Below are 13,179 nucleotides of genomic sequence, written 5' to 3' on the forward strand. Positions count from 1 at the left end.
CCCGAACGGAGTGATCTCCCCTGATTTCCATACCGTACGTACCGTACGGAACCAGAGATTCCTCGGCTTCCCCAGAAAGTCGGGGGATGATCCGTTCACATGTCATCCCCCCCAACGGGGCTCGTCTTGCTCTCTTCACATCATCCCTCTCTCTCTCTCTCTCCTCCACCTTCTTTGCCCTATCCATAATTCTTCTCCCGGCAACTAAGTCATCCCGCTTCATGGCCATGTTATCCCAAGTTGACTCTGGCTGAAATTTAATTCTGCCTGTCTTGCGCGCGGCTTCTTCCTCCCGTCGCGATGGCCGCTCAGTCGAAACTGCTTCCTCCCGAACGATCGGTTCGGCAAATCCTCTCGAGTCTATCTGCCTTGTACCTGCGACACCGCACTGGGATTTCTCGCACAGTGTATTTGGCCCTCTTTGCGGCGTTAGCAAAACGCATCCATAATGCCATCTCCGAACAGAAAGCCGCTTCCCAGCAACAAGTGGAGCTGCGACGACGTCCAGGGACCAGCAGTATCGGGGATGGCGGAGACCGACCGCGGAAGAAAGTTGGGGTCAACCGCGAATTCTTTCGAAATCTACTTCGGTTACTGAAAATTGTGGTCCCCAGCTGGCGGAGCAAAGAGCTACGGTTGCTGGCTGGCCACAGTGTCTTCCTAGTACTTCGAACATTACTCAGTTTATATGTCGCAGAACTAGATGGGAGACTGGTCAGTAATTTAGTGAGAGGGAAGGGGAAGGACTTCCTACTGGGTCTTGTGTGGTGGATGATTGTTGCCATACCAGCAACTTTCACGAATTCCATGGTATGTCGTGCGCTGGTTCTGGTCAGCTCTCAGGCCAGTGAACTGCACCAGCTAACATCATTTAACCTTTCTAGCTTTCTTATCACCAATGTAAACTTGCCCTCAGTTACAGGAAGCGCTTAACAGATTACATCCATGACAAGTACTTGAGCAACATGACATTCTACGCGATCTCTGCGCTGGATGACCGAGTTAAAAACCCCGATCAACTTATCACGGTAGATGTGTCTCGGTTTTCCGACAGTCTAGCTGAGCTATATTCCAACCTAGCCAAACCAATCCTGGACATGGCGATCTATAATTATTCCCTCTCGAAGAGTGTGGGCGGCGAAGGCCTCTTTATTATGAGCCTGTTGGTTCAATTGTCAGCTAACGTCATGCGTGCGCTAACACCGCCATTCGGAAAATACGTTGCCGACGAAGCCCGCTTAGAAGGAGAATTCCGTTTCCTCCACTCCAGGTTGATCGACTATAGTGAAGAGATTGCCCTATATCACGGCCACGAGGCGGAGAAGGATACTCTAGACAAAGGCTATTTCACATTAATCAAGCACGTGAATCGCATTTTGCGGAGACGCTTATACCACGGCTTTATGGAGGACTTTGTCATCAAGTATTTCTGGGGAGCTCTGGGATTAATCCTGTGCAGTATCCCAGTTTTCTTCAGAATTCCCGGTCAAATCACTCAGACCATGGGTGACCGTACAGAGAGTATGTAGGGACTCAGGCTGATATGTGATACTGAGCTAACACCACATTAACTAGGTTTTGTCACGAATAGGAGGATGTTGCTTTCCTCTTCCGATGCCTTTGGTCGCTTGATGTTCTCATACAAAGAGATCTCTGAATTAGCCGGCTACACAGCCCGTGTCTCATCGTTGCTGGAGGTCATGGACGACCTCTTAGCTGGGCGCTTTGAGAAGAAGCTGGTGTCTTCTGCATCAACCGAGGAGAATGCAGCTGTTTTGTCTGGTCGGGGAGAGGTCGAGGAGAGCGACTCGATTGAATTCACCGATGTCCCGATCGTCTCGCCTAACGGGGATGTTTTAGTGCGGAAGCTGTCATTTACAGTGCACCCCGGTGATCATCTATTAATTGTCGGCCCGAACGGATGCGGCAAGTCATCTCTGTTTCGGATCCTAGGTGGTCTATGGCCTGTCTACGGGGGTAAGGTAAAGAAACCTCGATTCGATGAGATCTTTTATATTCCGCAACGACCCTACTTGTCTCGCGGAACCCTTCGCCAGCAAGTCATCTACCCAGATGGTCTTCGCGAAATGCGTGCCAAGGGCATTACGGACGATGATCTTTATGATATCCTCTCCATCGTCGAAATCGCATCAGTCGTTGACCGCCCCAACGGCTGGGACGCAGAGGAAGAATGGCGTGACGTACTCTCCGGTGGACTCCAACAGCGCATCGCCATGGCAAGACTGTTCTACCATCGACCCAAATTCGCCATTCTCGATGAATGTACTTCATCGGTTACTATGGAGATCGAGCGGGTCATGTACGAGACTGCCAAGCGGTTAGGCACAACCCTGATGACCGTATCCCACCGCCGCAGTCTCTGGAAATATCACAAGAAAATCCTGCAGTTCGACGGCCAAGGAGGCTACATCTTCACAGGGCTAGACTGGGAACGGCGACTGAAACTAGAAGAGTAAGCTGCACCTATCCTTGACTATTACCGATGCTCCCAATAGCTGTATAACACCGAGACTAACACGGTGCTTATAGTGAGAAAGAAGAGCTGGATCTTCACCTCCGAGCCGTTCCAGAACTGCAACGGCGCATGGCTGAACTAAGTGCCTCCTAAGCAAATCTTCCATCTCATCCATATACTGTTGGACCTTGTTCTTGGATCTTTCCGAATCACGCATTTCATACCCTTCACCCGAGACATGATACATGAAGCATGTTTTTTTCTGTGTTGAGCAATTAAGCGAATGTACAGGTGTACGTTTAGTGACGATTGGCATCGTTGTCTATGGTGTGATTTGTTTCATAGATACTTGCAGTTCGCGCTAGTTTGTTCACGATCTAGTGGACCAAATGAGGAGAGGAGATTAGAAGAGAACTATAGGTGCAGTCATCCAATCATTCTAGTAAAGTCGTCATCACAGTGGGCATTTCTCTCCTCGTTGTCTCTACATACATGCGTGTTGCTCTGACGGAGTACTGATAGGCACCAGTGAAGAAGAAGCTTAGTGGCAAAGAGAGTAAGAATCAAATAGAAGCATACTGTGCTAATGCACGTATGCAGCTAACAGTCACATAACGGTAACAATTTGTATGCAGAAACTGTTTGGTCGTCATTCCCATCTTGAACACTTATGATTGCTCAATAATTATAATTAGAACTGACGCAAGTCACAGGCAGGGGTTTAGGTGCATTAGAGACTTGAACCTCAAAACCGAGATATACTGGAAGAATGGGGGAAAGTAAAGAAAAAAAATTGCAGTTATGTCTGGATTGAACGTACGCCCTCGATCAGTCTTTCACAGTAAGAGGCTCTACATTCCAGATTCCATCCGCATATTCGTTGATGACCCGGTCCGTGGAGAAGAAGCCCATGCGTGCAACACTGGTAATAGACTTGGCTATCCACTCATCTTGGTTCCGGAATGCCTCGTCGACCATTCCCTGAGTGGTTATGTACGAGTTAAAATCGTCGGATACAAGATAGTAGTCACCGTGCTCCTCAATGGATGCAATAAGTGCAGAGAAGTCGCCAGCATCGCCGAATGTGCCACTTCGGATGGCATCGAACACCTTGGCAAGCTGAGGGTCGAGTTGGAAGTCACCGTAGTAGTGGCGGTGACGTAGTTCCTCGACATCTTCAGCTAGATTTCCAAAGAGGAAAATGTTTTGTTCGCCGATCTCGCGAGTGATTTCGATCTAAACAAGAGTCACAATAAGTCAATCACAAGGGTCAGCTGTAGAGAGATGGACGCCGGGGTCAAACATACGTTGGCTCCATCACAGGTTCCAATGATAAGGCCACCATTAAGTACAAACTTCATGTTACTGGTACCACTACCTTCAGTACCAGCGGTTGAGATATGCTCGCTTATGTCCGAAGCAGGACAAATTATTTCTGCCTTGCTAACGTTATAGTCCTGAATAAATATTACCTTCAAAAGATCGCCGATTTCCGGGTCATTGTTTACGACTGATGCGACATTGTTGACAAGATGGATGACAGTTTTGGCCATCCAGTACCCCGGGGCTGCCTTGCCACCAATAATGGATACTCGCGGCAAGACTTTCTTTCTTTCCTCCGGAGACATGGACTTAATAGTCAGATAGCGATGAATCACACCGAAGATATTGAGTTGCTGGCGCTTATATTCATGGATACGCTTTACCTGGATGTCAAACAAGGCGTTGGGGTTGACACTATAGCCGGTAGCGTCTTTGATATGCTTAGCAAGACGGATTTTGTTCGCGGTCTTGATTTCTGCCCACTCTGTTCGAAAGTTTTTGTCATCGACGAAGGCTTCGAGCCTATCTAAAAGCGCTAAGTCTGTCAGGAAATGGTATCCACCAAGCTTTGTGGCGATTAGGTCCGATAACCGCGGGTTGGCCTGGTGCAGCCAGCGGCGCGGAGTGATCCCGTTGGTGACATTGGTGAACTTATCAGGTCCATAAATCTGGACAAAGTCTTTGAAGAGCGTTGTCTGTAACAAGTCGGAGTGGAGTTCGGCGACACCATTAACTTTGTGGGATCCGATAATTGCAATATGAGCCATCCGGATCATCTTGGGGTGTGATTCTTCGATGATTGACACCCGCGACAGTAAGTCTCTGTCGTTGGGGAATTTCTTCTCTACCGTCTGTAGGAAGAACAAGTTGATATCAAAGATAATCTGCAGGTGTCGTGGGAGCAGCTTTTGCACTAGAGGGACAGACCATTTCTCCAGCGCTTCTGGCAGCACTGTATGGTTGGTATACCCAAAAGTATTGGTCACTATTTTCCAGGCCTCATCCCAGGTGAGACCTTCCAGATCAACCAGGATGCGTTGCAACTCGACTATAGCCAGTGTCGGATGTGTATCGTTCAGTTGGATTGCTATCTGATCGGGAAATTCTCCCCAAGCTCGCTTCGTCTTCTTGAATCTTCGAACGATATCATGCAGCGACGCAGCACACCAGAAGTACTGCTGCTTCAGCCTGAGCTCCTTGCCCCTTTCAAGGTTATCATTTGGATAGAGCACCGCGGAGATCGTTTCTGCGCGCTGCTGTTCCGCCACGGCATTCTCATAATCTCCGGCATTGAACTTCTGAAAATCAAATTCCCCGCTGCTCGCTTTGCTTGACCATAATCGAAGATTGTTCGTGGTAGAAGTTCCATAGCCAGGAATAGGTACGTCATACGCTACTGCCTGGACAGTTTCACCGTCTTGCCACGAATGGACCGTCTTACCGTTCTCATCTTGATATTTCCTCACCCAGCCATAAAACTGGATATCGACAGCAATCTCATGCCGAGGAAATTCCCAGGGGTTGAAATCGAGCCAATAGTCAGGAACCTCAACTTGGTATCCATCCACGATCTCTTGTTTGAAGATTCCGTATCTGTAACGCAGGCCGTATCCCCAGGCGGGGTAGTTCAGTGTCGCCAGACTATCAAGAAAGCATGCTGCTAGACGCCCTAAGCCTCCGTTTCCGAGGGCGGCATCATGTTCTTGGTCGATGACATCCTCGATCCGGAAGCCGAGATTCTTCAAGCCATCTTAACTATGCAGTTAGCGATTTGTTGTTATCTTGAGCTTGTATATTCAGGTCATCGCCTACCCCTAGCCGCGTCCTTCATGCCGACATTGAGCATAGCATTGTCCAACGCTCGACCCATAAGGAACTCAAGAGAGAGGTCTAGTAGCAAATTAGCATTGCATCCATGGATGCAGCAGACCTAAGGACATTTCAGAGCACACTTACAGTATACCCTCTTCTGATCTGCAGAGCTTTGCCGCTGCTGAGTCTTATTCCAATCGATGATCAGGCGGTCACGGAACGCAAGGGCAGTTCCCGAGTATGCAGCACTGTTGTTGTTGTCATTTGGGGATCTGGAAGGATGCATGGGACTACATGAACATACAGCTCATCACAATTGTGGAGCGAACGAGCCAAGGTAGTCTCGACGTGGCGGACCAGCTCTTGCTATAGCGCGGTTAGGAGTTGTTTTCATGTATGTACCTTATCAGAGTCTCGCATACTTCAAACTCATCTTGGGTCGTAAATCCACTGACAGACTGCAGCCAACATGATTTAGTACGGAAGAGGACCACAACCTCGGATGACAGTCAGTATGTCCGTCTTACATGCTTTCTCCAGCTACACACGAAGTCTAATCAGTCAAGACCAGTCAACCATGGTACACATGCCACTTACGCTTCCCTCAGTGGCTCAGGGATGCTGGCCTCAACACTTTTAATTTCTGCTGGCGCCAAGCCAGTATAAGTCCGTTTGTGTTTTGGGCGGCTAAAGCCAGGGCCAATAGGACCCTGTAGCTCTGATACAGGAGCACCGACAGATGGTTTCCTCTCCCGACGTGCTTCAGACATGGTTTCTCAGGGAGCAAGATGATAGGGGAAGGAGAGGGGCTTGGAAGGTATGACAGGATCAAGGTGAATGAGCAGCGGGCAATTTGAGAGATGGCAATTGATGAAAGGGAGAGGGCGGGGAATGAAGCGCTACCCAGGCAACTTAAGAAGAGGAGAAAGGATGGATGGAGGGGTGGCAGCAGACAATGAGACCAGGGAAGAGGGGAAGGAGAGGTCAGAGCTTCGGTTTGTTGTCGAACTGCAAGCACACCCCGTGACGAGACCTCGCAATGGCACCACCATCAATAATAATCAGTAGTTGACATTTATCAAGGGACGATCCTAGCGCGAGATTGGGAATAGTGATCGCATTAGGTTGGTCCCAGTCTGTTGCAAGCTAGGAACCGGTTTCAATCCCTTCCAGATAGTAACCTACGCCACCCATTGGGAGGGTTGTCTAGACCAGTCGGTTCTGTTGGTCGTGCCATTGAGGTCCACGGGTTATCCGGAGTGGTCCTTCATTTTTCTGTCGTGTCACCGTGTGGACAACTGATCCAGAGATCCAGAGATACATATATGCATCTCTGTATATAGAATGGAAGTGTGTTGATGGTAAAGATATACTCTCGTGGGGGACAATTGATATTCCCGTCCAGTCGAAGTGATGTTTAAATCTCTGGAGGCGGTTCGGGAAAGTAATGACGCAAACACCATCGGATGGACACTGCGGGGGAGAGAAAGCAACCCTAATTATGCCTATCAACCAGCCAACCACCTATGGAGTACTACTAGTAAGGTCAGTCGTAGCTTCACAGCTCCTATCATCACCGTCCGTGCGGTACTCATCCGACCTCCTGCATGTATGTGCACTGTCATGACCCTACTACGACTAGCATATACTCCTCACGGAATCAAGGCCCAGGCCCTACTGCAATCTCTCGCTGACCCACACTGACGCATGTATTTAATTTGTCCTAACTTTTCCTGACACAGGATGGTTCAGAGGCTACCCCATAAGAAACGCTTGTGATTATATGAACTTCGCATAATATTATTCACGAAATCCCGCCCAATCCTTTGGTGCTTGATGCCGGCTGATTCTTTGATTCTATCGTGTCTGGGCGTTCTACCATATTCGACCCAATAGTTAAGGGCGAAAGCAGAACCATGGGTCGGATGTGCCGCACGGCCCCGTGTGGTCAGCTCCATCTTCGAGAGATTGATTAGTCGCAATGCTGTGTGGTCATCGGGGAACATGGACACATCCAAACACCAAAAATTACTCAACAAAAGAGATGCGGTAAAGTGAAAGAACCAAGTACTAAAACACATTAGAGCGCTGGAAACGGAATGGTATAAGTCGAAAAGATTGCAAGCCAGCCGCCCCAGGAGTCAAGGGACCGCTATTCGATGCACAAGGTGAGTTGGACCAACAAGGGAAAGGGACAAACAGAAGGGGAAATAAAGTAAGAAGGGAAGATCTCGAGATGGGAGAGGATATCAAGGACCCTGGCACAAATTATATGCAAGTAGTGCTGAGGCCAACAACTTTTCACTTTGAAACAAGAAGCTCATAGAAATCCAGGCCAAGGAAAAGGGCCAGGCCAATCGATACTAAAATGATGCAGATAAATAAGCCACCCCAAAAAAATCATACCCCTCTCAAAAAAAAAAAAAAAAGATAAAATAGATGGATAAAAATGAGAACCAAGATAGAGACGACTCCATGCCGCAAAGTCCCAATGACTATGATCCAACCAAGCGCCTAGCATATGAAACTGAAAAGACTAGCACCGTTAACGCCGATGCCTATCCACAAAACACAAGGGAGTATCGGGGGGTGAATGACAAGGAAAATAGGATAGAAAGAGCGTCATAGCTGTCGGAAGCACACGTAGCTCGGTCACTCGGCAACTCAACAGGCCCAGAAATCGCGATTTGTCCAACTCGAGATGCCTGCACACAGAGCATTCAAATCTACAAGATACCTGAATCCTTCAAAGCATTTTGTAGAATCGTTTCCTTTACCGCAGCGAATACTAAGCGGATGTTGGTTGTATCGGTGGCTTGTGTTAAGCTGATATGAAAAGGAAAGTCAGTTGCATGTCCCAGTACAGAGCATTTTCATTGGGAATCTGCGGGGCGCTCACTGGGGGTAGAGGTTCAGGTGTGCTCGGTTAACTTGGTTGAACCTCCATAATAGATATTTGGCAGCGCGGTTCACGTCATTACCGCCGGAGTAATCAGGAAAGTAATTGCTCAAGGGTGACCGAGGGAGCTTTTGGCGGAACAGATCGACCTTATTCAGGAACAGGATTATACTCGTTCGCATGAACCATCGAGAGTTAACTACAGAATCGAACAACACCAGACTCTCCATCATTCGATTCTTTGCAACAAGGTCAGTAGCAAGCCTGGCGATTGATATGCGACAACGCTTACCTGATTACTCTCTTCCAAAAGCACTTGGTCGTACTCGCTCAATGCCACACAGAATATGATGGAGGTGACATTCTCGAAACAATGGATCCACTTCTTTCGCTCGCTGCGCTGGCCACCCACATCAAACATGCTGTACAACGTGTAAGCGACGTCCCAGGTATAGACAGGGTGGGTTCTCATACTGTATGCTCAGCTGGCCCATCGTAAACCTAGTTTCATAGATACCGGTAGTCTTCGTTCGGGCGCGAAGCACATCATTTACGTTGGGTATGAAATCTGCAGATGCGATTCGCTTTGCTTCCTCAAAAAAGCTAGCGGGGTGCTGTCAGTGCATCTTATTTCCGTACAACCTAGGAAGTGATAGAGCTTACTATGGAGCAGAGTCCATCAAGTAGAACTCGTTCTGGTGTTCCAATACTGTGGATGTGCACGGATCATTCCAGATATACGTTATTGCCTCCCCTACCTTCACATCCAACGTTGTGTGTGGGTCGGGGTCGATATTGTAGTCTGAAATGTATTGTACGTAGTCACGGACTTTTTGGCTCGAGGGCTCGAGGGAGAACTGGTGATAGGCTCCTACAAGGGACTTGGCGCAATCTAGGAGATTCTTGCAGACCGTCAGGCGATACAACGCCAGCTCTTCCACTGTGTAGCCATTTTGATGAATGATCTTCATTTGTTTGACAATCGTCGACTTCCCACTTTCTCCGGACCCTGGTTCAGGAAAAACATCGCAGTCAGACACGAAAAGGAACGCCATGCTAAAAAAGAACACCCCGAACGTACCAAGCAGTAGAATCTTGCACTCTCGCCGTAATCGCCTGGAATCCTCCTCCAGCTTGCGATCGATGGCCTGGCTCCTCTTCTTTTGCTCAGGGTCACCCTGCTCTGAGCTTACACACGAACCCATTTCGGATTATATTCTAGACAGCGAACGACTAAACCATGAGCTGCCTGCGGAAGTGAACGGCATCAACCTAACACGGCCCCGACACCTTCGGGTTAGTCGTCACCAATCGGCTCCCCTAGAGCTAAGAAGGAATACCGAGGCAATGGGGTGACTAAGGATCAATTAATGATTTAAAATAGACGAGAAAGGAGACGATAATAATATTCGCGATCGACGATAGGAGGCGTGACTAGGGATCGAGGGCGGCGGCGCACAGTTAGCAGCGGTACAGCTGGTCTCGGATGAAGGCCTGAGCGACTGCGAGATCCCGGGGGCGGAGATCAGATGCTCGTGACGCAGGAGGTGAAACTAGGGCGATGGAGGGCACCGGTGGAAAGGAAGCAGAAGTCCAAGCGCCTTGATCGTACTCAATATGTCTGGGTTAATAAGTTGAGTTAGGATGAGGGGCGACTGGATTAACTGCGGAGCAAGAAGACGTGTGAGACTGACGAGCCGACGCTAAAAAAGGGTAGCAAAGGTCGATCGGGGGATGATGTGGGAAAAGTGGACGGATCTCGAGTGAGATAATGTAAGCAATACTAAAGTAATCACCCCCGTTCGGTCAGGGAGGCAAGAAAAAAAATAGAATAAAGGGAACCGGGGTAAGAAAAACGAGGAAAGAATCAGAAAGCGAACGTATAGGAGAATGTTGATCAAGTCATGAAAAGAGAGTAGACGGAAGGGAAGAGGAAAAGAAAGGATCGTAGGAATGAGATACTGCTGCTGTTTTTATGACGATGAACAGTTGCTTGGGGTGGTTGAGACAGATGGTAATTCTCAATGGGCGGATGTTCCCTAATCGTCATTATAGACAGATGGGGAGTGGAGATGGCAGAAAAGAGAGGAGTCCCCGTATTACCGACTTTACCTTACAGAGTATTAGATCGTACCTTCTACCCACGGGAATAAGTGGATAAGTGGTAAAACGTGGACCGGCGAAGCTTACCGACAAAGATTTGAGGCGGTGGGATGGCATGGGACAAGACTAAGATGAAGGGTTGTGACGGTAATTATGGGGGGAAAGGAGCCCAGGATTCGACGCTAAGATACCTCCATTTTCATTCATTGAGCTAGGAGCTTAGGTAATGATGGCCCATTCTCAGGGTGTTACTCGTTCATAGGAACCTCTTCCTTCACGGTATTATAAGGGTCCGTGGGTAATATTATTGTGTTTCAATCTCCATCTTGCGACATATACCAAGCATCGTCCCTTGTGTCCCACCTCAATGTGATCTCGAGGTACCATTCTGGCGGTAATTCATGTCAGGATATATGTACGTTCTATAAAAAAAGCACAGTGCATACTTACATACTTACCTACATAGTTAACCTCCCTGTTGGATTGTGATAAGCAACTGACATGAGTTTTTTTTTTTTTTTTTTTTTTTTTTTGACAAAAAAAATATATAAAAAAAATTATGATATTATCTTAGTAACATATCATTCGAACGGCGATTACTGAATCCATTGACGGGAAAGTCAGGCAGGTATTTTTTTGCCCAGGGATTGGCGGACGCCACCATCCATGATTTTCACTTGTCCTCCGACCTGTCCGCTCCCTTTCTCACCCCTGGCTGTTGTTGACAAAACCAATTTGCAGGCCAAAGGAGAGAAAAATAAATACTATTGTTTTAAAATAATATTTCTCCACCTGTCTACTTCAGTTCCTGTCCAACTCAACACAATGGCATGCTGTACTCCTGTGCTTTTAAGTATCCGCTCCACCCAGTGAACGGACCATTTGTCCATACATACATAGCCACGGAAGGCGCAGGGCACACTTCCTCTAAGGGAATGTCATGACTGGGGCTATGTCCCACTATATGCTGATTGGAGAATTGACCTATAACCCCGACGACGGTGAAAGTACAGGTAGCGTACCAAATTTCATAGGATTCGCGAGATAATTCCTCTTAAACACACCTAACTTACAGTAGGTCGTCCTACTAAAAGGACAGAGCACACAAGGTCGGACTATGGAGCGCATTCAGTGTAAGTGACAAGCCACAAATATACCGATTAGGCGTAACACGAAGGGATGGCGCCTTTTCGGGACAAAGAGGGATTTGGAATAGATTTACTTTTGAACCCGAATAACCTTGTGCGTTATGCAATGTTCTTTACCCACAGTAGCGTTAACTTATATTGTCCTCCTAGCGACACCTTGCATGTACATGTAGATACATATAGATGAGCTCACACATGTCGAGAATCGTCAAGAAAAGGGGCATTCTTCAGACCTTAATTGTTACTTCAATTGGGAGACAGCGAAAAGAGACGTGTGTATTTATTCCGCCATATACGGAGTACTTGGTAGACTGCAGTGGACTATCGGAATTCTGGTCATTGATGATTGGAGGCGAGCCTCAATCAATTCCCGATGATGGCTCTGGGGTTATCCAATATGCTGGGTACAGATCAAGCAACCTGGGAAGGGGGTGATGCTTCAAAGAAAGTGAGATATATATATAACCCCGATTAAGTTGTGTGATAATATGACAAATCTGACTAGATCGCGATCTACTTCAATAGTACTATGGGAGAATATATTTTGTGATTTTTATATGATTATTGGACGATCAAAGTTGTATTATCCCCTTAAAGGATTCTCTCTCTCTCTCTTTTTTTTTTTTGTTCTCGCCGGAACCTTTTCCATTTTTGTTTTGGATGGGCAGGAAGCAGTTTATGTGGAATAATTACACAGCCGGCATGGAGTAGTTGGAAAAGGTTAGCAGCAGATCCGCACCCCACAGGCTATGATGACATCGAGACAGCAAATGCTTGCTGTAAGTTGCGGGAAGCAACGCCTGACGTATTAGGTACCTACCTACATCACCACCGGTATAGGCAGTAGGGACTTTCATTCTGGGAAATTGCATGATAATCAATCATTGCTGCTAGATATTCTGTTGCAATTGGTGCGTTGCAAAACAAGGGGTCACTTTTATTTTTGCTTTTCTTTTTCATTCTCTTAATTTCTGCCTCATGGCACTGTACGGAGTACTCTTTTACCCGCTATGACATAATTGATGAAATCCCGAACGCTTGACGAATCAACATCTAAATATGGTCGATGCAGAATTTTAGATCTTCAACCATTCGAGACCCCTGATTCCTCTTCGGTCTTTGTTGTTTGCCCTTTCGGACCGATTGCGACGTTCATGGAGGAGGGACGAACTCAACACCATGGACACGTGCTATGGGAGCTGAACATGGCGAGGGAAACGACAATGCTCGTAAAGCTGTCACTCATTAATATGTTAATCTATGGCGTCGAACCGACAGGACACGCATTATACTCTGTACTCTGTAGCAAAGCAAATCCCATAAAGAAAAAAGAACCCCACGAGGATCCAAAATAAGAGAGACAAATGCCAATACCAGGTCCCAATGCCCCTCTCGTCCGTGCCTCACCCGGTTATGTA

The 13,179-nt window shown here is 47.5% G+C and overlaps 3 protein-coding genes across 3 annotated transcripts; 1 reads left to right on the top strand and 2 right to left on the bottom strand.

Annotated features, from left to right (window-relative positions):
• Positions 1–300: 300 nt before the first annotated feature.
• On the top strand, positions 301–2,629 carry BDV37DRAFT_285362 (ATP-binding cassette long-chain fatty acid transporter PXA2; the record flags this gene model as incomplete). Its single annotated transcript, XM_032087710.1, has 4 exons — positions 301–810; positions 885–1,521; positions 1,576–2,473; positions 2,551–2,629. The coding sequence occupies 4 exons, from the start codon at positions 301–303 to the stop codon at positions 2,627–2,629; spliced, it is 2,124 nt and encodes a 707-aa protein (XP_031939132.1).
• A 318-nt stretch (positions 2,630–2,947) lies between these two features.
• Positions 2,948–6,381, bottom strand: glpV (glycogen phosphorylase; the record flags this gene model as incomplete). Its single annotated transcript, XM_032089984.1, has 5 exons — positions 2,948–3,712; positions 3,784–5,549; positions 5,612–5,689; positions 5,916–5,977; positions 6,209–6,381. 5 exons carry the CDS (start codon positions 6,379–6,381, stop codon positions 3,305–3,307), a joined length of 2,487 nt encoding a protein of 828 aa, XP_031939133.1. The 3' UTR covers positions 2,948–3,304.
• Positions 6,382–8,234: 1,853 nt separating this feature from the next.
• Positions 8,235–10,097, bottom strand: gpaB (guanine nucleotide-binding protein subunit alpha gpaB). The gene is made up of 7 exons (XM_032079332.1): positions 9,851–10,097; positions 9,592–9,782; positions 9,174–9,519; positions 8,985–9,113; positions 8,803–8,932; positions 8,511–8,749; positions 8,235–8,437 (listed from the first exon to the last, which is right to left on the bottom strand). The coding sequence occupies exons 2-7, from the start codon at positions 9,713–9,715 to the stop codon at positions 8,338–8,340; spliced, it is 1,068 nt and encodes a 355-aa protein (XP_031939134.1). The 5' UTR covers positions 9,716–9,782; positions 9,851–10,097; the 3' UTR covers positions 8,235–8,337.
• Between the last annotated feature and the right edge of the window lie 3,082 nt (positions 10,098–13,179).

The sequence above is a fragment of the Aspergillus pseudonomiae genome (genome assembly GCF_009193645.1).
Source record: "Aspergillus pseudonomiae strain CBS 119388 unplaced genomic scaffold BDV37scaffold_59, whole genome shotgun sequence".
In the NCBI taxonomy this organism is placed as follows: Eukaryota; Fungi; Ascomycota; class Eurotiomycetes; order Eurotiales; family Aspergillaceae; genus Aspergillus; species Aspergillus pseudonomiae.

Excerpts from the sequence above, each read along its gene's own strand:
- gpaB (XM_032079332.1), bottom strand. The coding sequence starts at position 9,715 with ATGGGTTCGTGTGTAAGCTCAGAGCAGGGTGACCCTGAGCAAAAGAAG. Across the intron at positions 9,114-9,173 it reads TTGATGGACTCTGCTCCATA|CTTTTTTGAGGAAGCAAAGC; the intron begins GTAAGCTCTATC and ends GCACCCCGCTAG. Across the intron at positions 8,933-8,984 it reads ATGGGCCAGCTGAGCATACA|CATGTTTGATGTGGGTGGCC; the intron begins GTATGAGAACCC and ends CACGTTGTACAG.